This window comes from Megascapheus bottae, chromosome 16 (assembly GCF_031878675.1).
Source record: "Megascapheus bottae isolate mThoBot1 chromosome 16, mThoBot2.hap1, whole genome shotgun sequence".
Lineage (NCBI taxonomy): Eukaryota > Metazoa > Chordata > Mammalia > Rodentia > Geomyidae > Megascapheus > Megascapheus bottae.
Window position 1 is genome coordinate 19340312 of NC_143524.1, and position 26182 is coordinate 19366493.

At 45.8% G+C, this 26182-nt stretch overlaps 1 protein-coding gene across 2 annotated transcripts in view; it reads right to left on the bottom strand.

Annotated features, from left to right (window-relative positions):
• Window positions 1-1620: 1620 nt before the first annotated feature.
• Prr5l (proline rich 5 like) overlaps window positions 1621-26182 on the bottom strand; it is a 141399-nt gene continuing 116837 nt past the window's right edge. For both annotated transcript variants that reach the window (XM_090347875.1, XM_090347876.1), the window contains exons 5-9: window positions 25796-25853; window positions 20562-20653; window positions 16204-16341; window positions 11578-11704; window positions 1621-4376 (exon numbers count right to left, since the gene is read on the bottom strand). In XM_090347875.1, the coding sequence (XP_090204001.1) occupies window positions 3982-4376; window positions 11578-11704; window positions 16204-16341; window positions 20562-20653; window positions 25796-25853 (810 nt within the window). In that variant the 3' untranslated portion in view covers window positions 1621-3981. The remainder of the gene's footprint in view (window positions 4377-11577; window positions 11705-16203; window positions 16342-20561; window positions 20654-25795; window positions 25854-26182) is intronic.

Sequence of the window (26182 nt, forward strand, 5' to 3'; positions counted from 1 at the left end):
CCATCTTGGTTCCTGGCATCTTCTTCAAGGGATTTCACTGACACGAGAGCCTCACATACAAATAGGTAGACAAGGAATTGCCAAGTAATTCAGGTGATATGTTCCACCAGGAATTTTCTACCCATACTGGATGTAAAATCTGAGGTAGAAAGAATAATTCCTGCCCCCAAAGATGTCCACAAATGACTCCCCAGAGTCTATAACATTCCAAGGAGAAAGGGACTTTGTAGCTGTGGTGAAATATCTTCAGATGGGAGATGGTTCTGGTTACCCAGGGACCCAATGTAATAATCACTTAGGTCTGATAAGTGAGAGAGTGGAATAATGTAGATTGGAGGCACTCAACCCATTTACTGCTGACTTTGAAGAACCAAGGAATGTGGGAACAGCCTCTAGAAGTTGGTATTGATGATGAGGGTTATTTTGGCAGTACTAGGGTATGAACAGGAGGCCTCCTGTGTAACTGGGCTCAAAGTACATGCCCATATTTCCAGCATCTCCGTTGATAAGGGATCTCATAAGTGTGTTTCCCTGGTTGGCCTCAGTCTGAATCCTCCTGACCTCTCTTTTCCAAATAGCTGGGATTATAGTCCTGAACCAATGCACCCAGTCCTGTAGAACTTCCAGGCAGTAACACAGTCCTGACACCAGCCTCATAAGATCCATGTTAGACTTCTGCAAAATCTGAGGTAATAAATGTGGGTGTTATTTCTGGTCACAAAGTTTATGGTAACTTGACGTGGTAATGAAGGCAGACTGCGTAAATCTGGGTCCCCCTCTGCTAAATTCACCTCTCAGATTAACATCCAAAAAGGAGTTTTTCCAGCCACTCTACTTCTGGTCACATTTTCATCATCTCTAGTTCCAGACTCCAGTCTTTTTCATTATTTGAAATGCTGCATTGACCTGATTGCCACCCTTCCCCACAGGGAGCAGGACTCTGATTGTTTATCACAATATACCAAACACTGAACAAAATGCCTACACACAGTGGAAACCACACAAAGTATTTGATAGGTAGATGAGTGGGTGGGTGAATGGGAAGATGGACAGATGGATGGACGCATATTTGTCACTTGTCACTTGTCAGTGACATAGAACATTGTAGCATGCTCACTGGGAACTTACCTTAGTAGCAGCCTATGAAGTCTCAGCAAAAATGTAGGATTATTAATCAGCTCCAAGCATACTTCTCCCAACAGTCCTAATAAGCTTCCACATGCTGCCTTCCTGAGAGTATTTGTCCAGAGTAAGATACACATTTACTCTGCCCAGTAGAATCGAAGGGGAGGAATAAAGAAGCACATCTATGAGTGAATACAGGAAGTGTCCCCTCTAGGCCAAGCACTCTGGGAAGAGACAGCATGCTTGTTTTCAAAGAGGCCTTGCTTCTCAGATGTCTCTTGGCATTGTGTAAACTCCACAAATAAGCGGTTTCTCCAGAAAGCGACTTGCCCATCCAGTCCAGGATAGGATTGTTTGATTTAGCTGACTCCGGATAAGAGACATCAGGAAAAGGGACAATGTGGAAGTGGCTGGATGAGCAGGAACAAGGAAATCGAGGACAGGAAGCACCCAGAAAATTCAGTCAAGACAACATTGAGGCCTGGCATAGGGCGACATGTAAAAAATGGCTTTTATTGGACCCACTTTGGATACAGACAACATGTAATAAAAGTTTTGGCTTGTGATTTTGACACTCAGGAGTCCAGAGTGGTGATTGCTTCCTGTCATCAAACCCCAGCTACAGGAAAGTCCTGGCAAAAAGAATGCAAATGAGGCTTCATCCCCAAAAGAGAGGAAAAGTGGTTCAAAATACTGCAGGTATCACTCACTCTTGCAGTGGACCCCTGGGAGCCAAAATGCCCATAAATATCCATGAAATTTTATATGTACAGCCAGAAGCATTAACTGTACTATTACCAGGTGTGCACAAAGGTAACATTGTAAACTCACAATCAGCAGCAACGAAGCACAAGGACCTGTACTCTGATACTCCCACTCCCAACCTGAGAGCTTCTACGTGTAATTGATGACTGCTGGCCTCATCAGAGGCACCTGAGATCAGGAAACAGCACTTGAAATACATCGTCAACCTTATCAACTAAAAAAATCAAACCCAAGCATAGTTATTACTTTGCATGGATCAATAAATAGCAGTCTGAAGTGTGTGTGTGTGTGTGTGTGTGTGTGTGTGTGTGTGTGTGTGTGTGTGTATACAAGGTACTAACAAGGGCAAGAGCTTGTAATAAATCCTGCTGCTGTTGCCTACTGATATTCTGTTTGCTGGCCTATGTGTAGACTACACAATACCTACACAGATTTCTTTGTTTGCAACTCCTAAGAGATCTCCTTTGGATATTTCTGTTCTGCCATTATCATAGAAGGATGAAATTGAAACAACTTTTTTTTTAAACAAAATGTCCAAGTCACAAGTCATTTAAAGTACAACTCTTATCTTATTGCATGTCTGCACTCAGAAAAGAACTACCATCAGGACTTTCGATGAGTTCGGGTTTCTTCTGCTGGTAGTTTACATGGCTCTTCTCGTTCCCCTCTGTAATCACACTGGATGACGACATGGTTTGTGTCTTGAGATTTCATCCTTCTTACAACTAAAAGGATCTCAAAGAACAAGGGAGTTCCTCTCCCTTTTCTGGAACTGCTATCAACAGTGAAGACAAATACAAAGAGGATAGGGAATTAAGGGCGATAAAACTCCAGGTCAGGAGGAAACAGAGGCATTGGGGTGTATAATAGTAAGGACTAAGAACAGTACCAAAGCCTGCTGTCTCAAATGGCAGTTTAGATATTAAACCTGTGATCTTGTCTATATCTCCCCGGTATCCCTCAATCATAAAGCATAGGAAAATTCCATTTGCCACAATCTGCTGCCCAAAAGGCAGTCTCCCCAGCCCAATGCAGCTTCTCTCTAGAAACCATGATACAAGCCATTCCCAACTCAAGTCCAACTGCTTCTAGAGGCCTGAGCACACGGGCCTTCTCTACCACTGAAACCACTCTGCCCTGAGCCATTCCTAGTGTTTCTTTTCTCAGAGCTCTGCTTGTTTGTGAATTTGAACACATACCTCATTGGAAATGATCAGCGCAAGATCCTTCGAGCAAATATTTGCAAACAATATTTTTTCTTTGAAACAACACACATTTTAGAGATTCAAGTCAAATCCAGTTACAGATTACTTGGCAGCTGCCAGCCAGGCCCTGGCATCCACAAGAGGAATGTGGTTTGTGTGTGAAACAAGGGCAGGATTAAAGGCACCAGTGACCCATAAGGAGTTTAGTCCTTAATTTGAGGAGGAAGCTTGAGAGGGAATACGGAGATTTTAACGACAGATAGAGCTCTAGAGCCTCTTGGCTCTCCTGGGCTACAGACCAAAGGCTTTGGTATAGGTAGCACGTAGTATCTAGGTGTAGGTTAGATGGATCATCACCCACTAATGGAGCAATGCATGCTTTCTCAGTGATTCTGAAACTACAGTAAAGAGGTTGTAACCCAGGTTCATATGCTAGCAGGGGTTCTGCTGTTCTTTTACTCCGCACAGATCTCTGTCTCTTTTTCCTCCACAGGCCTTATCAGGAGCCTGCAGGAGACCTGCAAAGGCCCTACTGATGGGTTTGCATGCGATCCAGACAACCTCCCGCCACATTAATGCCAGAGGCTCCAGGATACATTAACTGGAAACAGCAGGCAGTTTGCAGTACAAGGGAAAGAGCTCGGAGATGAAGATCCGCATTGGGAAAATCAGGCCAGAAATGAGAAGGCGGACAATAGGCAGTTGGTTCTATGTGTTTGTAAGGGGCCGGGTCCAAACACCAGAATGAAGATGTTTACCAGAGTTTCCCCCTGAATGCACTTAGGTCTGTCCTAAAGCAAATAAGGCCTCACTGCCGCAAGGAAAAGCCCCTCAGCCACTCATCCTCCTTCTGGGCACACAGAAGTAGCTGGGCAATCCCGGAGGCTCAGCTGAGGGAAGCACAGTTCAGCTCCGAGTCTTCCTGGCTGCCGCTGACTATCTCCTCCAGCTCATCAGGACTGTCCGGGATGTTGGGCTCGCTGGAACACGGCCGGTGGGGCGGGGTGAAGCTGGGTGGCAGAAGCAAGCACTTGTCCTCACTGCCAGCCTCCTTCCCAAGACCTGAATGCATCATGCTGGCCATAGCCAGCAACTGAATATCTGAGTGGGCATTGGCCACCGTGTGCCGCCGGACACTGCCGCATTTCTCCAGGTAGGCCTCTCCTTCCTGCTCCGTCAGTGGTGTCAAAGCCATCTCGTTCAGTGGCCGGCTGACTGTGGTCATCGGAGGGCCATAGTTGAGGAGAGTCACCTTGGGTCGGACTCTGGAATGTCGCCTAGCTGCAAGGGGAAGAGAAAACAAAAACAAAACAACCAAGCCTGTAATCGGAGAGGGAGTAGAGGTTATCAGAAACCCCTCATTGGTTGGAGGAAGACAGAAATGGTGGTTCAACCTTGGGAAATAGTTTTAGAGAGTCCTGCTGACCTGCAGGAGATCTGCTCAGGTTCATGTGTCCGTCTTATAATTTACTCACCAGTACCAAGTGCTTCTCCTGACTATTCCCCTCCCCATCTGAAGTGATCCTCAAAAGCTTCCCCCAGTGGATTTCCCTTGCTTTCTGGCTGTCCCCAAGGCTCATTAGATTTACCAAAATTCCATTTCTGAAGAGGTAGAGAGTAGTGGGCTTGGTCAGATCCAAAGAAGCTTTTGGCTCCCTTCAGGATGTGGCCTCTACACTGCCAAATCATGATGCTGAAAGAGACCTCATCAGCTTAAACCAGAGGAAGAAAGAGTTGCCGATAGCATCTCCTCCACTATGCAATCCAAGGCAGCAGACCATCCTTCAGGTCATGAACCAGCACATGGAAGGCTCTAGCCCTCGCGCTGAGATCTATGTTCAAATCAAGCCAACTCTTCTAGGTTCAAACAGTCATCAGTGCTATTTGGAGAATAGCTAGACTCTAGGGAGAGCCTCCAAAAAGAACTGCTGCTTCTGAATGTGTATCATGTCCCAGAAACGCTGCTAAATTTTGCCATGCATTTCTTGAATCCTCCTAGAAACTGAACTTAACCATTTGCTTCTGCTTTGCAGATGAGAAAACTGTATCAGAGAGGTAATCACTTCCTCAAGGCCACACAGCTAGAATGTAGTCAAGCTGGGACTCAAACAAGCTCTCATTCCAGATCTCACTCTACATATCCCGGCAAGGAGGATGGACATTTGAGGACAGTGGAGAACTATCAGAAGGGGTAAAGAGTGCCAGAGAACTTTCTCAGCAATAGGAATAGCTTAAGCAAGTTGCTGAGACAGGTGTTCCTCTGAGGCTGGCTGGAACAGGGAGGCACAGAACAATGGAGATGTACCCACACAGGCCGGATAAGCATGTCCTAGGAGGGCCTTGGAATGTCAGATGGAAGCATCTGTGACATGGCAGGCAGGATGGGGGCGTGCTTCAGGAAGAGGCCTTGGCAAGCCTGTGGAGGATGGGTTAGGGCCAGGGAGAGATGAGAACTGAGGAAAGCCAGGAAAGAAGGCTGAGGCATCCTTTCCTATAACAAATATGCAAAGATGAGAAGTGATCGGGACAGGGAACAAGAGCTGCAGTGGTGGTAAAGGAAAGAAGATGACAGGCAGAAAACTCTACAAACACAGACACTGCAGAACCCAGCAAATGAGAGGCCACTGAACGGAGGCAGGCCCTGAGCTGGGGGCCAGAACAACAGGAAAGGGAAATGAGCAGACTTGGGGAAGGAGGGCAAAACACTGTGCTATGGAAGAAAGGGAGAGTGAGTGGTAACTCACTAGTGTATATGAGGGGAAGAGGCAGAGGAAGCAGGCCATGAGCCCAGAGCTCCAATGTGGCTGCAATGAGTCAGAAAGTGCTGCTATGCCTGTGTCCATAGGCAGATGGGTATGTGCTTCTAAAGTCCAGGGAAGACATTCCTAATGGAAGATAGCAATCTGGATATTTTCAAATAAGAGCTAAGGACATCAGGAGTGTTCACTGGTATTGGGTGATGAGCAAAACACAAACAACACATTCATTCTTCCTTTTCAAAACAATGCTGAGGTCATATGTGTGTATGTATGGGTAAGTATATTTGTCTCTATCCGTATATGTATATGTATATGTATGTATATAGCTACAGAGATTATCCATGATAATATTAACAGTAGTAAATATTGGGGAAAAGGAGTTAACAATGACTTTTTAAAAATTCTTCCTCATCTTGTTGATATTTTACAAATTTGATTCCATTTGCATGCTTTTCTTTTACAATGACAAAGAAATGTTTTGAGATATGAAGATTTCAGAATCACCTGGAACTTAGCAATGGCTGAGCCCTCAAAAAGATTGGAGAGAGGGCAAAGAACTAAATTACTTCCATGTACCCCTGTTTCTAGGGATAGAGGAAATAACTAGAGCTACAACAGGAATAAAATCCTGAGAGTTTACAGACAGGCCAGTGCTTAAGTGCTGGTTTCTTGTGTATATGAATGAATTAAATTGGCACTTAATGATCATTTTATGGATCGGGAGAATAAGGCACAACAGAACATTAATGATATGACCTGTCTAGCAATTATAAAGAGATAAAGCTGGCATGGGGTCCAGGCATAGGCTGAGTGTCTAAACCAGTGAGTCCTCTGCCTTATGAGCAGCTGGCCAACCCCAGGATGATGGGGGAGGCTAAAGAAGAACCAAGGGGGATAACTCAAGTGCAGGGAGAAGATTCTCACAGGAAGAAGCAGGTCAAGCAGCCAATTTTTCTTGGCTTCTCCCCACCTTCACAAGGATTGCGACAATACAGAAAGCTACAGTGGGGGGCATGTGAGGATCATGGTATGTCTATGTGTACCTCCATCTCAGGGAAACCTCTGACTCATGCTCCTGAGCACCCCATTCCGAGGGCACAGCCTAAGCTAGAAGGATGACTACTCAAAGACACAGAGAACCCATCACCAATGTGGGGTGTGGCCAGAGAGAGAGGGAGCAGATTTGAAAGTGTGGAGATGCCAGAAACCAGGTGCCCTTCCTGGACACTTTGAAAGCCCCAAGAGGGAAGCCTCCATCCCATCCCACCAGGAAGGGCCTGGCAGCATCAGCATTCCCAGAATATGCTGCACCCCAATACACAAAACACACAGACAGACAGACAGACAGACACACACACGCACACACACACACACACACACACACACACACGCTGGGGGTGGAGGTCCACTGTCCCAGAAGCAATCATTTATCCAATGTCCTAGGTACCCAAAATAGTGATGTTTTTGCAGATGGGGACCATGCAGTTGAGGAGTTACATGACTTTATGATCATGGCCAATGATAAAAATCACAGCTCTTGTCTACAATCCTAGCTACTAAGGAGGCTGAGATCTGAGGATCATGGCTGCAAGCCAGTCCAGGCAGGAAAGGGCCATGAGACTCTTCACCAATCAACTGCTCAGAAAAAGCTGGAAGTGGTACTGTGGCTTAAGTGGTAAAGCACTAGCGTTGAGTGAAGTTTGAGGACAGTGCACAGACTAAGACCAGCAAAAAAAAAATAAATCAGTAAATAAATAAGCAAATAAATAAATACCAGAACTCAAACGCAGTGCCTACGGCAGAGTTGTTGTTCATGACCTTCACATGTATAATGGCTCAAACAAGGTCATGCAGCAAGTGTGTAGACAGAGCCACAGAAACTGTCCTGCAAGTACAGAGGACGAACAGGAAAGGTCAAGAAAAAGGATCACTGGAGGTGGCTATGATTATTGCAGAATGCTGTCGAGATTGGACCCTATCAGGCCACATACTCACAGGGGAGATCTGTATAAAGTCCTGGTATGCCAAGAACTTATTTCTTGCCCTCAAGGAGCACGTGATCTAAAGAGGAATACTGACAAATCAGCAGACAATAGCTACACAGCATGACAAGGATTTGGGGTTCAGGAGATGGAGAGTGGGAAACACATACAGTCTCCCACCTGGAATGATTCTTTGGGAGTCAGATCACCACTAGCTAGGAGCTGTCACCCAGCAAGTAGAAACAGCAGCCAGCCCTGCTCCACAGAGTACTTTCTTCCTCCTGCAGTCCCCTAACAGAAAGACAGGGCTCAGAGACACTAAGTAACTGATTCCAGGGCACCCTAGTTTATAGTTCTCCTCACGTACTGCTTCTAACTCCCTCATCCTGCCATGATTTTTCAGAGAGGCCTACAGCATTTCCTTTGGCTTTCTGGAATGTTCTCCTTCCCAGCTGGGTCTGGGGTCATATAGCTGTGTCAGGCCCCCTGACACAGTGCTTCCTTACCAAACTCCTGCAAACCTTTGTAGTCAATCTTCAGCCACGTGAAGGTCAGACAGGTTGAGCTTTGTTAATCCCTGCTGGGCCCCTGGGAGGCCTAGGAACCAAAGGCCGATTGGATTGACAGGCAGCTACCCACACTTGCCTCTTGCTCCAGACCCTTTTCTTTGCAGCAGCCAAAGCAGGGCTGTCCCAAGGAGGGAAGGAATCTGCTACTAAAGGACAGGTCCTGTTGAAGTACCTAGGCCCCCCTGAGACCTACAGACTGTTATCTCTCAGAGGGAAGGATGCCACCTTAGCTGTCACCTAGCACCAAGCCATACATCCCATTCTTTATAAAATTCCTGCGAAGGACAGAGCCATGGGCAGCCTTTATTCCTTCCCCATGCACAGGTATCCTGCTGAGCCTGGCCATTCATTGCCCTGCAGCCAACAATGGCCACAGCTCCTTTCAGATCTCAAAAGCAGCACAGCCTCAATAAGACTGTCCTTTGCCCTTTGTTGAGGACTGGTTCCCAGGCCTTTGATCTCCCAGGCTTGTCAAAAGCAGTCATTATGGCTCCTCCATCCAAGCCTACAGTGACCACCCCCCAACCCAGGCCTCGAAAAGACCCAGAGGCCTACTTGTCATGCAGAGAAGTCACACAGTGCTGAGGGGCCACCAGGGGACACTGAGGGAGGTATGTGGGAAGCTGGGGATTTCTATAAGAGAAATCCAGCAACCCCATATTTGCTTGGGAGGAAAGGAAGATCTGCGGGACCTGTGAGCTATTGAGTGTTGCTCTGTTTTTTAAATTCTCTATTTTCCTTCCCTGTTTACTCAGCCTACTCCTATTCATCTGACAGTTCTCCCTACCGAGCTCACTTCCTCCAGGGAACTTTCCGGAATTTCCTGGTTCAAATGAAGGCCTGGCTGTGGTTTCCCCTGTGCTTCCCCTCAGAGCTCAGATAGGGACCGGGTGAGTCACTGAGTGTGTGGCCTCCTCACTGGACCAAGGGGCCCTAGAGGGAAGGAATGGGTGTGGCTTTATTCACAGCTACAGATGCAACACTTTGCAAGGTACTTGGGATAGGGTCTCAGGATGCATTTAATAAAAATATATAATAATAATTTCTAAAGTGTTCAAAGAAGAGTAATGCCCTTCCTTCTCTGTCTTTAGTGGGGTAACCAAAAAAAGACAAGGACTGTCCATGGTTCTAATAAAGACTCAGGTTTTTGCCTTTTAACTTGATAAAAATGGATAGTACTCATATTTTAGCTAGAACTCATACCTCCTCTTAGAGTGAGTCCTCTTGGAACAAACTTCCAAATCTACTATGTTCCTTATGTGGAAGACAATACTACCACTTCAAATTGGAAGGGTTAAAGGATTGTTGGTTACTAAGAAATAGACTTGGGGAACAATTTTCTCACTATCTTCCTATTTAACCTAAAAGTAGGACACAGGTTTATGAAGAAGGAAGGTACTCTGTCCCCCTTCTAACAGGAGGAAAATAGTTAACCATAATAGACAACTTTAGGTCTTGTCAACGAGAGGTATTACCAAGAGTCTCTAATGACAAGCTTTACTAAGAAGCACTACCTGCCATTTTCTTGCCTTTCTACAGGTCCTTAGAGTTTCAAAGTTATTTTCTTTTGCCCTGTCACTTCTTGTTTTGTGTTGAAATAAGCTGGAATTTAAAGCCACCTATTGAACACTACTTTTTCCCTCCACATCTCCCAGATGTCTATGCATTCTGTGTGTCAATCAACTTGTTCATTTTCGTCTTGTTAATCTGTTATAGGGCTCTGTTTTATCCAAGAGTTTACAAGAATTAAAGAAAAAAAAGAATGTTTTCCTTACCCTGCATTAGCATTAGACCCAGTCAATAGTTGAGTCTCTGCCATGGCCCAACTAACCCACTGGCATCCTCCCACCCAGAAACTAGGTGAGCAGAGCCAGGAGCGGGAAGATAGGCTCCAGGGAGTCCACAGCAATATGTACTGGGTACTGGGCCAGAGAGGGCAGGAAACTAGTTTTCTTAGGTGTAATTTCAACTCTGATTCTTTCCAGCTCCAGTGGAATGAGTAATTGAGAGCAAGGAAGGGGAAGAACCAGCAGGCTGAGGCCAGTACCCTCTGATCTGTGGTGGCTGAGGTTAAGCCAGTGCTTCCCGGGAAATAACGATCAAGGCCAGGAAAAGTGCTAGGAAGAAGCCTGGCCTTTGCTGCAAGAAGAGAGGCCCAAGATGGGAAGGCACCATTCTGGAAGCTACTTCTTTACCTCCAGGATTTGAAGCCATTACAATAAAAAGAGAGGCAAACAGATTCCCACTCCTGTAGCATCTCCTGGGTGCTGGCTGCCCTAACCTCAGGGTATAGCTGCCTGCTGTCCAGCTAACACATATTTTTTTTAGTACCTTCTTTATGTCAGCTGGGCTAGAACTCTTCCGTTATTGTATCCTGACAGCTCCCATTTTTAGGTAACAACGAGGGAATGTCTTTATTATCAGCCTCATTCCATGGCTCTTCCTACTGAGACTGTGTTTCATATGATCTTATACTGTGCTATCCAGCTGTTTCTACTGAGTCCCAGTGACATGGTCTCATTCACAGAAGAAGCAGATCTGACCTATGTCTAGATTTTCCACTGGCCTTGTACAGAGCCTGATACTGTTGTAGCTCCACAGACACCATAAAAGGACCAGCAAGATTCATCCCCAAACCCAGAAGCCCCCTTTCTTCTTCTGCTTCTTCAGCAAAAGTCACAGCATCACCCACAATGGAGTGGGCATGGATGTGCAACAGCTCCATAAGATCTGCTGGCATGCAAACATCAGGCTAGCTTCACATCTTGAGCTACTTTCAAAAGAATCTACTATGGCAGATTGTCCACTCAGGTCAGGGGAGAGTGTAAATCATGCACAGTTTGTGCTGTTAGAAAAGGAAAAACAAAAGCAAAAACTGATTCCCTGGGTTCATAAGGAAGATCAAACAAATATCCTGGACACATAAGAAAGATCAAAGTCACTGATCAAAGATGTGGAAGAGACAGGTACCATAGTAAACATCAGAGATTCAGTCTTGGGAAAGGAATCACCCCAGGGCGGTAGGGAGAGGGTTACCATGACACCGGCTAGATTGTGAGCAATAGCACGCACAGATTGGCTCTGGCCACATCTCAAGCAAACTGCTCAGCACCAAGTAGCAGGTATCATTAGGTGCAAGGCTTCTGGTGACCTGAAGAGCTTCATCTCTTACCAAGCATATACATAGGGCCTGAGCAGCCACGGTCCCCACTGAGGCCGAGGAAGGGAGAAACCACTTGCTTCACCAGCTCTTCCAGTTGCAGATAGCCCTCACTTGGGCCTGTAGGCTCATGAACACTCTGCAAGTGAACAAGAAAAACACAGATAAAATTGCTACCCTAGCAGGCTCATATCCACGAGTCCAGATTGCCCTCTTCTGTGTACAAGGCAGTGTGGCCTTAGGCACACAGGCATACATAAATGTTATCTCAGCACTTCACATAGACTACTACCAAGCAAGGGACAAAGGCTCTTTTCTGGTTCTCCTTCTACAGATGTGAGATAATGACATGGAGAGCTTAAATAACTTACCCAGCCCAATATAGGCAATAAAGGACAAATAATCCTGAACTGGATCCCAAGCTCTCTTGCTCTGAGGAGTATAAGAGTGTTGTGTTAGCAGTAGTGTGCTCTCAGTGGCAGGGTGATGAGCCATTTCAAAAGCTCAGCATGATAGGAGCCCTCAAAACTAAGCCATGGGTAAACACCAGTCACAACCAATGGCCTCAACAAACACAGAAAAGAAGCCTGTAACTGCGGTGTCCTAGAAAACTGGCAGGTGCCTTGGGAATGCAGCTTCTTGGTGGAATGGAGTTAAAGGCATGCCATGCAGAGAGACCGCAAGGACACAAAAACCAAGTGGCAAGGGAAGAGGGCCTGAGCAGGAGCCCAATCAGCTCTATGAGGGTTGTATTCAGTCTTTTAAAAATGTCCACATTTGTTTATTTATTTACTTATTCATTTAGCCAGTCCTAGGGCTTGAACTCAGGAACTGGGCACTGTCCCTGAGCTTCTTTGACTCAAGGCTAGCATCCTACTACTTCAGCCACAGTGCCACTTGCAGCTCTTTCTGTGTCTGTGGTACTTAGGAATTAAACCCAGGGCTTCATACATGCTAGGCAAGCAGTCTACCATTAAGCCACATTCTCAGCCCAAAAGGTCAAAGCTCTGAAGGACACCAAGGTGTTTTAGGACTAGAAGAGAAGCTTATTGGGTAATGAGGCAGGAAAAGAAAAACCTCCTTCTGGTCAAGGATCCCAGTGTGGAGCACAGCTTCTAAAGAACAAGCTGTTCTCTGGTGCTTCATGGCTGTACCATGGAGATGGGGGGGTAGCGGTGGTGCCCCAAAGGGGTGTAAAGGAGCATAGGAGGAGAATCCGCTAGTCACAGGCTGAACAAGGCATGGGAGAGAAGAGCTGTAGAGGAAGTGAGTGGGCAGAGTACCCATGGGCTGGAGAGTAGTAATAGGAGGTAGGTAGCGTAGTGGCATTCCGTGCTCTCTGTCCCGGTCCCATTCACACTGCACTCAAAGCATCCAAAAAATAGGCATCAGAAAGAAAAAGAAAAAGCAAGTCAGCTGATGGTGGTTCATGCCTGTAATCCTCTTAGCTCAGATCCCAGGATTGCAGTTCAAAGCCAGCCTGAGTAGGAAATTCTATGAGACTCATTATCTCCAATTAACCACCAAGAAAAAATAGAAATGGAGATGTAGTTCCAATGGCAGAGCACCAGCCTTGAGAGAAAATATTAAGGGACAGAGCCCAGGCCATGAGGTCAAGCCTCAGTACTGGCATATGCATACACACATGCGCGTGTGCACACACACACACACACCACACACACACCCGTACCCATAGATAGTCTTCGCTTCGGAAAACATGCACGGAAGTTTACCTGAATGGGAGTCCTCCAGTCAGTGAAAGAAAAAAAGCAGGGCCTATATTTATGCTCTGAAGGAACATACCATATCTCAAAGCAGAGAAAGCAGTTTCAACCACAAAACCAACTTGACTAGATTTTCAAACCCCAGGAAATAGTTTTTTTCCTGTATTTATCTTTGTCCTTGATAAATCTTACCTGAGTTCTCCTTCTAAACTTCCTCCCCATAATCCATAAGCACTAAACAAGGAGAGGTTACAGAAAATGTAAAAGTGGCAAAAGGTGGAAGGAATGGGTGATAGACACATAACCAGGCACTGGATAGTTTCCCAGGAACTTAGCCCTTGAGAACTTGGCTTATACAGAGCCCTCCAAGATGGCTCTGCCTTTGTCCCTCTGCTTGGCTTCAAGACTAGTAACGACATTTATGAGATCTTCATAGCCCAGTGCAAAATGAAGACATAAGGCCCCTTTGTTCGAAAAACATTAAGAATATTGAGTCAGCCAGGAACTTGTGGCTCACTCCTGTAATCCTACCTACCCAGGCAAAGACTGAAATGAAGGTTGAGGTTCAAAGTGCCAGCTAGGTAGAAAAGCTTGTCAAATGCTTTTTCTCCAACTAACCATTAGAAAGCCAGAAGTGGAGATATGACTCAAGTGGTAGAGTACCAGCCTTGAACAACAACAACAACAACAAAAAGCCAAGAGAGAACACAAGGCCCAGAATTTAAGCTCCAGTACTGGAGCACACCCACACATACACATACACACCACAGACACAGACACACAGACACACACACACACACACACACACACACATTTGAGTGAGCAAAGAGAGGAAGGCCTCAATGGTTCCAGTTTCTGGGTCTGTCTCTTGCTGAGACATCCTGAAGACAGAAGTTCCCTGCTATAGTGGGAAGACCTCTTGTATCTTAGGAAGGGAGGAGTTACTTCTAAAAATACTCTGGAAAAGAGATGAAGACTGAGAAATGGGTGTTTTCCCTGTGCCAGAGTCAGGTCTTTGGGGGAAAATCAGCCCCATGTCTCCTGACACTAGAGAGCAATGGCCCTGGTTAGATGGCCAGTTCTAAGTATGGAGGCTAGAATTTCTCCAGGCAGGAATGGCCCCACAGGCATGGCCAATCTGGTTGTTCCATTCCGACTGACAGGCTGATATGCCTGCCACTAAAGACTTAGGCTAGGGTAAGGTCTGGTATTCATCACTTTCACCCCCAGCCCAGGCTCCCTATCTCCTAGTGAGAAAGAGCATGGCCAGGAGATATGTTTGCAGGATACCTGAGAGAAATGATGCCAAGTTAGGTTTATGGTGCTTCTAGGACCTAGGAGGCAAAAAGAAAGAAGGCAGCAGTGGCCACAAAGGCTGAGCAGACAGTAGAAAGAACCAGGACTGATGGGTGGCTGGATAGCCCAGCTTTGTTCAGATCTCTATGAGATCTTGAGCTAGTTAGCCAAGGCCAGAACCTCCATCTCAGCTTGTCACAGGCAAACAATGGAATAGTGACAGAAGGAGCTCTCTTTGCACAACTTCCCAGGAATTTTCCAGGACCATGGAACTTCTCTGTATTTCTCTCTGTCAAGAGAGGATCCCTGGGTGAGGGTCAGCACGCATTACAGGATCTGAGGCCAGTGACCTGGGGTCCTATCCAGACTCTCATTGGCTGGTGCTGTCATGCCCTGAATGGCAGTTAACAAATGCCTATCATGAGACAAAGTGTGAGGACACAAGTGTGAACAAGAATCACAAGGTTCTGTTTTGACTGGAAGGAGGCTTAGAAATCCCAAGGACAGAGTATTCTGAGCAGAGGGAACAGCAAACAGCAAGTTCGGCTGTCCTAGAGGATAAAGGCCATCCCACCAGCTGAGTCAGATTCCAGGTCAGGCTGAAGAGGTAGGAAGAGTATGAACTTGAGGTACATTCCTGAGATCAGCTAGCGAGAGTATGCTGCCACACTGGAGGGGATAGAAAGTGATTCTTATAGGTTAACCAGGGGATTCTGGGGGACAACGGCTGTCAGATTGTCTTGGCACAGGATTAAGAACCTTAGAATGTGATTGATGCTTTTCATTCTCTAGAAACATTCCCCCCAGCTAGGTGCTAGTGGCTCATGCCTATAATCCTGGCTAATCAGGAGGCTATGATCTGAGGATCACCATTCAAATCTTTCTAGGCAGGAAAGTCTGAGAGACTCTTATCTAATAAACTACTCAGAAAAATCCAGAAATGGGGCTATAGCTCAAGTAATGCAACACTCACATTGGACACAAAGAGGCTCAAGGACAGTTCCTAGACCTGAGTTCAAACTCCAGGATTGGCAGAGACAGAGAGAGAGAGACACACACACACACACACACACACACACACACACACACACAGAGAGAGAGAGAGAGAGAGAGAGAGAGAGAGAGAGAGAGAGAGAGAGAGAGAGAGAGAGAGAGAGAGAGAGAGAGAGAGAAACCAAATATTATCATAGACTTAGAAGTGAAGAAACACCATGGCTTTGTCCCCTGATGTGGTCTTCCTCCATCAGGAAGCTCATCTCTCTGGGAATCATCTGTTAAGTTTCTGGTCTGGCTCATGGTAGGTTAAAGTGGATGGATTCTTTGTTGATACTTGCAACCTTTGGTTTCCTGGTGATTTTGGAGAAATATTCACTTCCTAAATGGAGGACTATACCTCTTTCCCTCCCCACTGCAATGCCAGACCCAGCACAGGACTAGAGACCAAACAAGTGCTCAGTGAAGAAACATCAGATAAACAAGTGAACCAAGAAACATACACAGACAGATGAAGAACACCTAGCTAAGCTAAGGCATCTGATGTCCCCTACTCCCCCAACAATGGCCATCCTCTCTCCTTCCCTCCCCAGGCTGTAGGGGCAGACCTGCAAGAGGGCCTCACCTGCAGAACCAGCAGCATCTGGACAATGGATGGGGGCAGCTTGGATTGGGACAGCAGCAAATCACCCAGCTTTACCTTCAGCAGGACCAGGTCTCGGAAGCCCAGCAGGGAGATCTGGCGAATGGTCAGTTCCTGTCCCTGGAGAGAAGAGAGGAGGGAAGGTGAGAGGTGAGCAGTTTGACCAATCTTCTTCCAACCACCAAGAGTTCAGGCCAGTATGTGTTTACAAAGCATCCAGGATGGGCCAGGACCAGATATGTTCAAGGCCCTGGGAAGCTGGCAAAGCTGAAGGTGGAGATCTGTCCTCTGGAATTAGAGCTTTGTTTCCGAGAAAGGTGACTCAAAATACTTAAACGGCCTAAAGATGATACAAAGTCCACATGATCCAGCCCCTGCTTGTCAGCCTGTGAGTGGTTAGGAAGTAGGTAAATGGGGAAAAGCAAAAGGGATCGATGTTACTTCTCCAGTTATGGCTGCTTCTTCAAGTTCATCAAAACATGTCTAGGGTGACATGATGAAGATACATTGTATTCATAAACTGATATGTTGAATGGAAACCCCTTTGCATAACTAAAGATAATTTTAAAATAAGGACGTTTGGCATTAAAACCTCTTTCATTCTTTCCTTTTTTTTTTTTTTTGTAAGTCATGGGGCTTGAACCCTGGGCCTGGGTACTGTCCCTGAACTCTTCAGGTCAAGCTACCGTTCTACCCTTGAGCCACAGCTCCACTTTACATTTTCTAGTGATTAACTGGAGATAGGAGTCTTGGCTTTGTAATACCAGGGCTGGCTTTGAACCGATATCCTCAGATCAGAGTCTCCTGAGTAGCTAGGATTACAGGCATGAGCTACGGCGCCTGGCTGTCATTAAAATTTCTATGTAGTATATTTTTCATCTCTCCCTAGAAAAATCATTGCATTTTTTCATCTTTTTGCTATCTCATTGCCAATAAAAGAGATATTTTACAAAATGCAACCCTAACTGTAAAGAAGTTTGCTAGCTCAGGATTCCTATACATCCTAATTTTTTTAAAAAAGTGAGCCAATATTGAACATATATTTCTGGACCCACCATCTTCCAGGAAGATGGAAACATAAGACCTTAGATGTGTAGAGAAGATGTGTGATTCCTAAATAATTAATGTAGGAAGAAAAATATTTGGAAAGTAGAAGGAGACAGTTTTCAGAGACGAAGAAGGATCAAAGATGAAAACACTAACTAATAGACACAAGGGCTACCATGTATTAGGCTCTGATGATGTGTTAGACACGATTCTGAACACTCTAGGTGGAAATAAGACAAATCCCTCACAAACACTGCTGTGGTCTGAATGTTCAGGCCCCTCATAAATTCATACATTGGAATCACAAGCCCCACGGTGATGGGCTGTAGATGTGGGGCATGTGGGAGGTGATTAGGCTGTAAGTGGGATTAATGCCTTGTAAAACTGGCCCTAGACAGACCCTGGCCCCTTTCACCATGTGAAGATTCAGTATCAAGCTGCCATCTATGAAGAAACAAGCCAGCTAGACGACTAAAATCCAAGCCATTCACTAACTTGCCACCAGACCCTGCTACCCCTTCCATTCACAGTGAATCAGAGAGGGAATTCGTATTAATCTCCAACTGGCATCTCCATCCTTGTTTTAGGCTAGAAAAGAAAGCATAATCTCCATTCAGCCCATCTCCTTGTAACCTCTGTCATCCAAAAAAGGTGTAGAAAATTCATTTGCATGTTTCCTGAGGTTCCACTCAGTTCCCTGGGCAAAGTCCAAAGAAAGAGGAAAAGCTGAAAGTACCACGTCCCAGAAAATCATGACCATATGGCCAGCTCAGCAGAGAACAAGAGGAGAAAGGAAGGCAGCAGGCCTTTCTGTGACCTCCTACCCTGACATCCATTTGCTGCAGGTTATCCCAATATTCCCACACCACACTCTTAATTCTTCTCCCCATTACCCATCTCAGCCAGCTAACTAAAACAAGTTATCACATGCAAATATCCTGGGAAGCCAAAGGAAAAGGCAGTCAGCAGGGAAGAGGCTGTAGTAGACCAGAGCACAAGCAAAATTCAAGGTTGTTGTTGGAAGATGAGCTTGAAGAGGGCAGTATTAGTTATTTCCAGATTTTAGTTTTTAAGAGAACCATAATAGTACCATCCTGAGACTCATGTGACAGGGATCCTGACAGGCTCTGAGCATGAGAGAGCCCCTCACTGTCCACCTCTCCCTGTCCTGGGCCTGTCTCCATGCACTTCCACATTCCCCATTCGGGCACCCTGGAGTTCCCTGTCCAAATGGCCCTAACAGATCCCCGTCTGTACATGCCCTTCCCAGGAGACTCATCCAGTTAAATCTGAGATATGCTTTAGAATAAATATATCCTCCATTGCATTACTTGCTGTTTATTATGAAATTCAAAGATAACTTAGTAAGTATACCATATGTTTCTTTGCAAAATCAGGCACTCCTTTTCTCAAGGTTGTCTTCCTATGATCCATGGCTGGCTAGAGGGTGAATATCATCGAGAGGAAGGGGTTGAAGGTGGGGCGGTGGGGGGGGGGAACGGGGGGGGGGAGACTAGGGTAAGATGAGAGAGAAGCAGGCTGCAGAATGGAGTTGCTACCTGCTGTGGCTTACTGGAAAAATGAGGGGCAGTTCTGCAGCTAGGAAGGGAGTCTGTAGGCCCAGCTTCCCAGATGTGAAATACTTGGGTTATATTTGAAGCAATTTAAGTCCGTTTAAAACACCATTCATAGCACATAGTCCTCAGGGGCCCTTCCCTGTGGTATGGGGAAATGGTATGGGGAAATTCCAGCCATTGTTAATAGCCATGCTCCAGTTCTGCACATTGGACTCTTACCTCAGCAAAGACTGATTACAGGAAGCCTCAATCCCAGGGGAAGGGTGGAATGTGAGCTCCCTGGGAGAGAGAGAGGGAGGGAGGGGGAGGGAGGAAGGGAGGGAGGGAGGGAGAAAAAGGAGAACACACTCTTTCCTAGAAGGAGGGAGAGGTATTCTGGTCTGAGGGAAATTCTTCATCTTGCAGGAGACCAACGGAACTCCACAGAAGCCAGATGACTTCACTCAAATCCACACCTCCAAACCTGATTCTTCACCTAGCACTGTTTCCATTACATTATGTGGCTCTATCTCAGAATCCCTTGTGGAGGGCAAGGGATACTATTACTCTTTCTGAGAATTTCAGGGCAACAGTAACTTGCTTAAAAATTGTGCTTCAAGCCGGACATGGTGGCTCACGCCTGTAATCCTAGCTACTTAGGAGGCTGAGATCTGAGGATTGTGGTTCAAAGACAGCATGGGCATTAAAGTCCGTGAAACTCTGATCCAATTAACCACCAGAAAACCAGAAGTGGTGCTGTTGCTTAAGGGATAGGGTTCTAGTCTTGAGTTGAAGAACTCAGGGACAGTGCTCAGGCCTAGAGATCAAGCCCCAGGATTGAGAAAAATAAATAAATAAATACAGTGTTTCACATTGGGCAGAGTGGCTTACTCCTTTAATCCCAGCTATCTGGTGAGTGAAGATCAGGAGGATGGAAGTTCAAGACCAGCCAGGTCCAAAAGCACATGAGACATGATGACACACAATCAATAAGCTCCTATAGTGATGCATGCCTATGAGCCCAGCTAAGTGAGACAGTTAGAAAGGTCTGAAGCTGGCCCTGGGCAAAAACTGTAAAAGGTTACTTGAAAAAATAGCTAAAGTAAAAAAGGAATTGGGAATCTGGCTCAAGTGGTATAACACCTGCCCAGCAAGTTCAAAGCCCCAATTTAATATCCCAGTAGACTTAATATCCCAGTAGTACACACACATACACACACACACACACACACACATACACACACACACACACACACACAGAACAATGATGGTGCAGGGGAGCAAAAGAGAGTAATAAGGAGGGTTGGATATGACCAAAGCATATTTGACACATGTATGAAAATATCATAATAAATCTTATTATTTTATACAATTAATATATACTAGTAAAATATTTTAACCATGTTTCAAAATAGGGGAGGAAATGAGAGGTGGGGGTGGGAGGGAGTGAAAGCAAAGTCTCCCTCTCCAGTCTTCTCTACTTTAGAAAAGTAAGAAAGAATCAAACCAAACCACTCCATGAATACATACTGAAAACCAAGCGAGTAACCAGAGCTTAAAATTGCCAGTTACACAGCTCTTTTCTCCGTTGGAAATTTAGGGGCTTAATATAGAACAGAGAGCTCTCCAGAGCTGTTTGTGGGTCCTCACCCACTGGAGGCCCCATTTCTCCCCCATTCAGCAGAAGGCCCCGGCTCATCAGGGTTAAAGAGGGAGACAGACACAGAGGCCACTGACCTGAACGGGGTAAAATATTGCCTGCAGGGTAGGGAGTGTCTCAGTGAAGAAGTGGTCCCAGATGCCAGCCAGAACCTCAATGCGATTTTCACCTACACAGGGTGAGAGGGGGTAAAGAAGATGGGAGGGGAGAGAGAAAGAAAAGAATTCATCATTACTTGTGGGAGCAGCCACTAGACAGTGCCATCTCAAATGTAAAATGGACCTTGTGAGAAACAGGAATCCAGGACCTGTTAAAGCCTGGAAAGCAGCATGAGACCATCAGAAATTCTCAGGGCAGAAATATACTAAGTTTCATCCTAACCCAGAGAGCAGCACATCATGGACACTGGACCTACGAAGTCACCACAGTAAAATGCACGACCATGTGAGGCCAACGTTTGGATGTGGTTTATCTCTCAGTGGTGTTCCCAGTGTGTTAATATGAAGAGGTGACAGTGTGTCACTATGAAGAGGTAACAGTACCATTAAAAGATCAGGATCTAGCGGAAGGTGGTTAGGTCATTGGAGGCGTGGCCCTTGGAAGAGATGAGTGCTGGGATCCAAGATCTTTGGGGAGGAGGTTATTCTAAGAGGCAACCTGACTCTGATACTGTCTGGCTGCCTGCTTTGCCATGCCCCTCAAACTCATCCATAGCCCATTCCTGTGGTACCATCCACCAAGAAGCCCTTAGCAGAGACCAAACTCAGAGCCCGCCAGATCTTGAACTTTCAGCCATCCAAAACTGTGACTCAAATAAATTCCTTTTCTTTATCAGGTGCCCAGTCTTGGGGATTTTCATATAGCAATGGAAAAAAAGACTGGCTCAGAAACAGGCAAATATGCCTTTCTATATCCCAATGTTTATCCTCCAAAAAAAGGGGAGCTGAAACTTCAAAATTATACCAAAAATTGTTATCACCACAGAAATGTTTAGAACAGTATCAGAAAGTGTGCTACATTATAAATAAGACATCTCACCAGCTGACTCTGCTATCTCATTTTAGAGGCTCAGTGAGGCCAAGTCATTGGTCCAAAATTATACTGCTTAAAGGCAGAGCCAGGACTCCAGAACTTTCTCTTTACCACCCCAATCCAGGAAGATTACACACATAGTAGTTCTTTGCTCTTTTCTTTCTTAGCCACTAATTCAGTGCCTTTCATCAGGGTTTGAGCTGTCAGAGGAGAGACACAGAAAGATCTGGAAACCCTCACCTCCACCCACTGCTTTATGGTAACTGGGAGAAGTGTTCTCCAAAGAGATCACCTCCAAAGCACAGGACCCCTCTCCGGATTCATGCCTCCTCAGCCCCAGGATCAAGAAGCCTGGACTCTAGTCAAATGCCACCCACTAGCTAAGAAGACACAAGTCAGCCAGCACTATAGAGGGCTGTGAGAAGAACGAGGTACCGATGAGGGGAAAAGAGCTGGGAGACAGGAGCAGGCAGGGGGAGACTGCTGGGCAGCTGCTGGTTAATGACCCAGATATCAGACCTGGCAGGGCACTGCCTTTGCTCATCCTAGGCAGAGAAACTAGGTCAGCCAAGATTAAGACACCAAGAGACGTGTTTGGCAAAAACACTGCCTGTTCCACTGAGCAGATCTTGATTCAGTTAGCGCCTCCCATGTATTAATTGCAAGGTTAATACATGCACAGGAAAAGAAAAGGGTGTGAGTAGTTGCTAATAGGCTTAGGGGTCTACAAAGTATGAAATGTGGGGGTGGGGTAGGGCATTGAACAGTACAGATCCTGAGTCCTCTGTTCTCCTTGCTTGCTCAATGGCTTCCCTTACTCCCTGCCTCCTCCACTAGAACAGTGGTGATGCACAAGCCCCATCAGTCCTCTTTGCCAGTATATTGCTGGTATTCAGTAAAGCACCTGACACATCAATAAATCAATAGTGTGTGTGTGTGTGTGTGTGTGTGTGTGTGTTTGTGTGTGTGTTTGCCAGTATTGGGGCTTGAAATTGGGGCCTAAGGACTGTCCCTTAGCTTTTTCACTCAAGGTTGACACTCTACTATTTGAGCCACAGTTTCACTTCAGGCTTTTGAGTGGTTAACTGGAGATAAGAGTCTGATGGAGGCTGTGAGCACAGCCTATTAGTAGAGTGCTTGCCTAGCATGCACAAGGCCCTGGGTTTGATTCCTAGGTACCACATACACAGCAAAGGTCAGAAGTGATGCTATAGCTTAAGTGGTAGGATGCTAGCCTTGAGAAAAACCAGGGACAGTGCCTAGGGACGTGCCCAGGCCCTGAATTCAAGACCCAGGATTGGCAAGGGAAAAAAAGGAGTCTAATGGACTTTCCTGCCCAGGCTGGCTTTGAACTATGATCCTCTTGAATAGCTAGGGTTACAGATATGCGCCGCCAGTGCCTGGCTATAAATCAATTTTTAAGACCCACCAGATGAATGAATGGAAAATAGCAAGTGTAGGGGATTTTATACACTCCCCCCCTTCACCAATGGGGGCAGAGTGGCAGGGAAGTCCAACGGTCTGTAATGTTGTCACCCTAGTTCCTAAACACAAACTGAACGCCAGCATCTAGAGGAAGTAGCCCAAAAGAGACAATTTCAATTGCCTTGTTGATGGCTCTTATCTTAAACCATACACAACAAAACTAGCAGAGACCCTCAGACCTAAGAAGGAAAGAGAAGGCTCTGCTCAGGCTTGGCCAGCTTTATTGCCAGAATGAAGATGGACCACAGGGCAGCCTGATAGCCGGCAGAGTGTGAACAACAAATCAGCAGCTGCCTCCTCCGGGGAAGCAGAGACAATTGCAGAGGGCAAACTTCAGAGAATAATGGAAGTTTGGTAAGGGCTTTCAAAACGAATATTAGAGAACGATGGAAGCCCATACAACAGGGAGTCCTTGGAGAAAAAAGAGGTAAAGGAAGCAGAAAATTTCACACCCAGAAAAATTTCACTCCCAGAAAAATGGCCCCATGAGTCAGGGACTTAGCTCCCTGTGAAGATGAAAGGGGTTTGCGTGAAAGATGATAGACATCTGTCCTGTGATATACCTCAGGAGTTAAGGTCACCAGAAACAGGTAAAAAGGTACAAGGAACTTCCCAAAGGTCAAGGTGAAGGTCATTAAACTCCCACAAAGCTTACTGAGAACACGATGTGTTCTGCCTATAAGACTATAACAACTGGACACAAAGGTCCCATTTTTTCTGCCACCTACCAGAACTACACATACACAACAAGCATGAACATACGAAACGTACAGAACCCAATACACTGAAACAACAATTGGATAGACAAAATTGTCTGTGAGCCTCTCACATCACACAATTTTAGGTGACTTTTGCTCACCCTGCCTGACTCTATTTCTAACTCTTCTCTATATATGTCAGTGGATTGAAGATTCCTTTCTGCAGAGCATTTGAACCTGCAGCCTTACTCAAGATTTGTTTTCCCCTCATACAGCTAGTTTTCCATTTCCCCAAGTGGCCCCCACACAAAAACTGTAGTTATGGGCAGTGTTTCTTGTACTATACCTTCCTGCAAGCCTGTGTACCAACCCAACTCCAAACTGCAAATGTCTTTCACCTAAGCAAGTCACTTCAAAGTAAGGTCTCCCTTGGTAAATGCATAGATAAAGAAATGTTGGGTATTAATATACACAAAAATATTATTCAGCCCTAAAAATATAGATGAACTTTGATAATATTACATTGAATAAAATAAGCCAACCTCGGAGAAACAACAACAAATGCAACATGATCCGTGCATACTGGGCACTTAGAATAGTCAAATTTATGGGGAAAAAATGTAATAGTTGTTATTGGTGACTAAAAGAGGGGGCAAAGGGCAGTTTTATCAGTTTTATAAGGTTAAAAAAAATCCTGGAGTTTTGCCTTGTAAAAATGGGAATACAGGAGTTTGTCCTAGTGGTAGAGTGCTTGCCTAGCATGCACAAAGACCCAGGTTTGATTCCTTAGTACCACATACATAGAAAAAAAAAGCCAGAAGTGGTGCTGAGGCTCAAGTGGTAGAGCTCTAGACTTGAGAAAGTCCAAGGACAGTGCTCAGGCCCTGAGTTCAAGCCTAGGATTGGCAAAAAAAGAAATCCTGAGTTTAATGGGGCTAAGTAATAAGACTTTGTCACACTAAAAACTCATCCATACAGAATCACAGCACAGAGGTAGTATAGGAGGAAGGAAGCTCAAGGAAATCTCTGGATAGGAAAGGTTAACCTCTAGTCCCAGTTGTTCCATAGGCCTGGGGCAGGTGGGGGGGGGGGAGGTGGGGAGGCGGGGGAAGGTGGTGGTGGTGGTGGTGGTGGTGATGGTATTTGCTATATACCAAGCACTAGAACTTTCTAGCATCTGTTTCTCATGTTCCTTCTGCATTATTTTCCTACTTTCCTAGACAATGGTCTTTCTCTCTGAGACTGACCAGAACAAAGAGGAAGAAGAAAGGGAAGACTAGAGCAAAACATAAAATAAATCCAGGCCCCAGCATGTAGACCTACTCTGTGCCAGGAGTGATGTTACACTAATAATGTGACTTACACACTCTACAAGACATCATTCCATCTTATCACTTTAAAAATGATAAACACTAAGATTCAGAGAAGCTATTAACCTGCTAAAAGTTGCCCAGGACATAGCTGGCAAGATGTCACCATGTTCTACAACGCTGTCACCAAGAGTAGCCCTTGGTACAGCTGTCAAGCTGGCCAGTGCTGACCTTAGCAACCATCTCCCATCTGCAATCAGTACCTTCCTAGCATGTCAGTTAGATTCCAAAGCCAGCATAGATGGAAACTTCACTTTATCTATCCAGTCAGACCCCACGGAACGGGGGCCAGCATATCCTAAAGTCTCCTAAATGAGGAGTCCAGTAAGTATGAGGATGGTCCACAGGAAATAGCCTGGAGTTGACCACTCAGAAAGGCATGAATAGAATCTAGGCTATAATGAAGCCCTTCCAAGAAGACGACCAGGGAGTACTGTGGAAATCCTTTCCTGAAGTCCCCAAGAAACCACTCCAGTCTGACTTGGTTTTCCATGGACAGCTCTGACTTGCATGGCCCTGCCCTGAGCAACTGGGACAAAATGGACAGGGATGACTCACTGGCTGGTAGCCTAGCACTTCGGGACAGAAGCATCTCAACTGTCCAGACATCAAAGGCTGAGTCATGGAGAGGCTGAGTCAGAGAGAGACAGAGAGAGAGCGCGCGCCCCTGATCCACCATCTATCCATGGTGTGTGTGTGGAGGGGCGGGGGTTGCAGGGTACTTGCCTTCACACAACTTGACCTTCTCCTCCACAAAGAACAACCCCTTCGCCAGAAGCTGGTTCTGCCAAAAGAGAACAAAAGAACACAAGCGTTGAGCAACTCCTCCACTTTTAAGCAGCAAGGGTGAAGAGTTCTAGGCATGACTGTGCACCCTGCTGCCTGCAAGCTGAAACAGCTCCTTTGTCCTCTTGGAAGGCCAAGGACTTGAGAGAACACTGACAGCTACCCCATGGCCAAGGACCAAATGTCACATGCAATATCTCCCCCCCACACTCCACCCTAGGGAAGGGCAGAATACACGTTTGAGAGGATACATTTGTTGTGGATACCAAGTGTCTTGGGGCCTCAAAGGGACCCTTGAAGCAATGGGAGGTTATGCAGAGTTTTTTT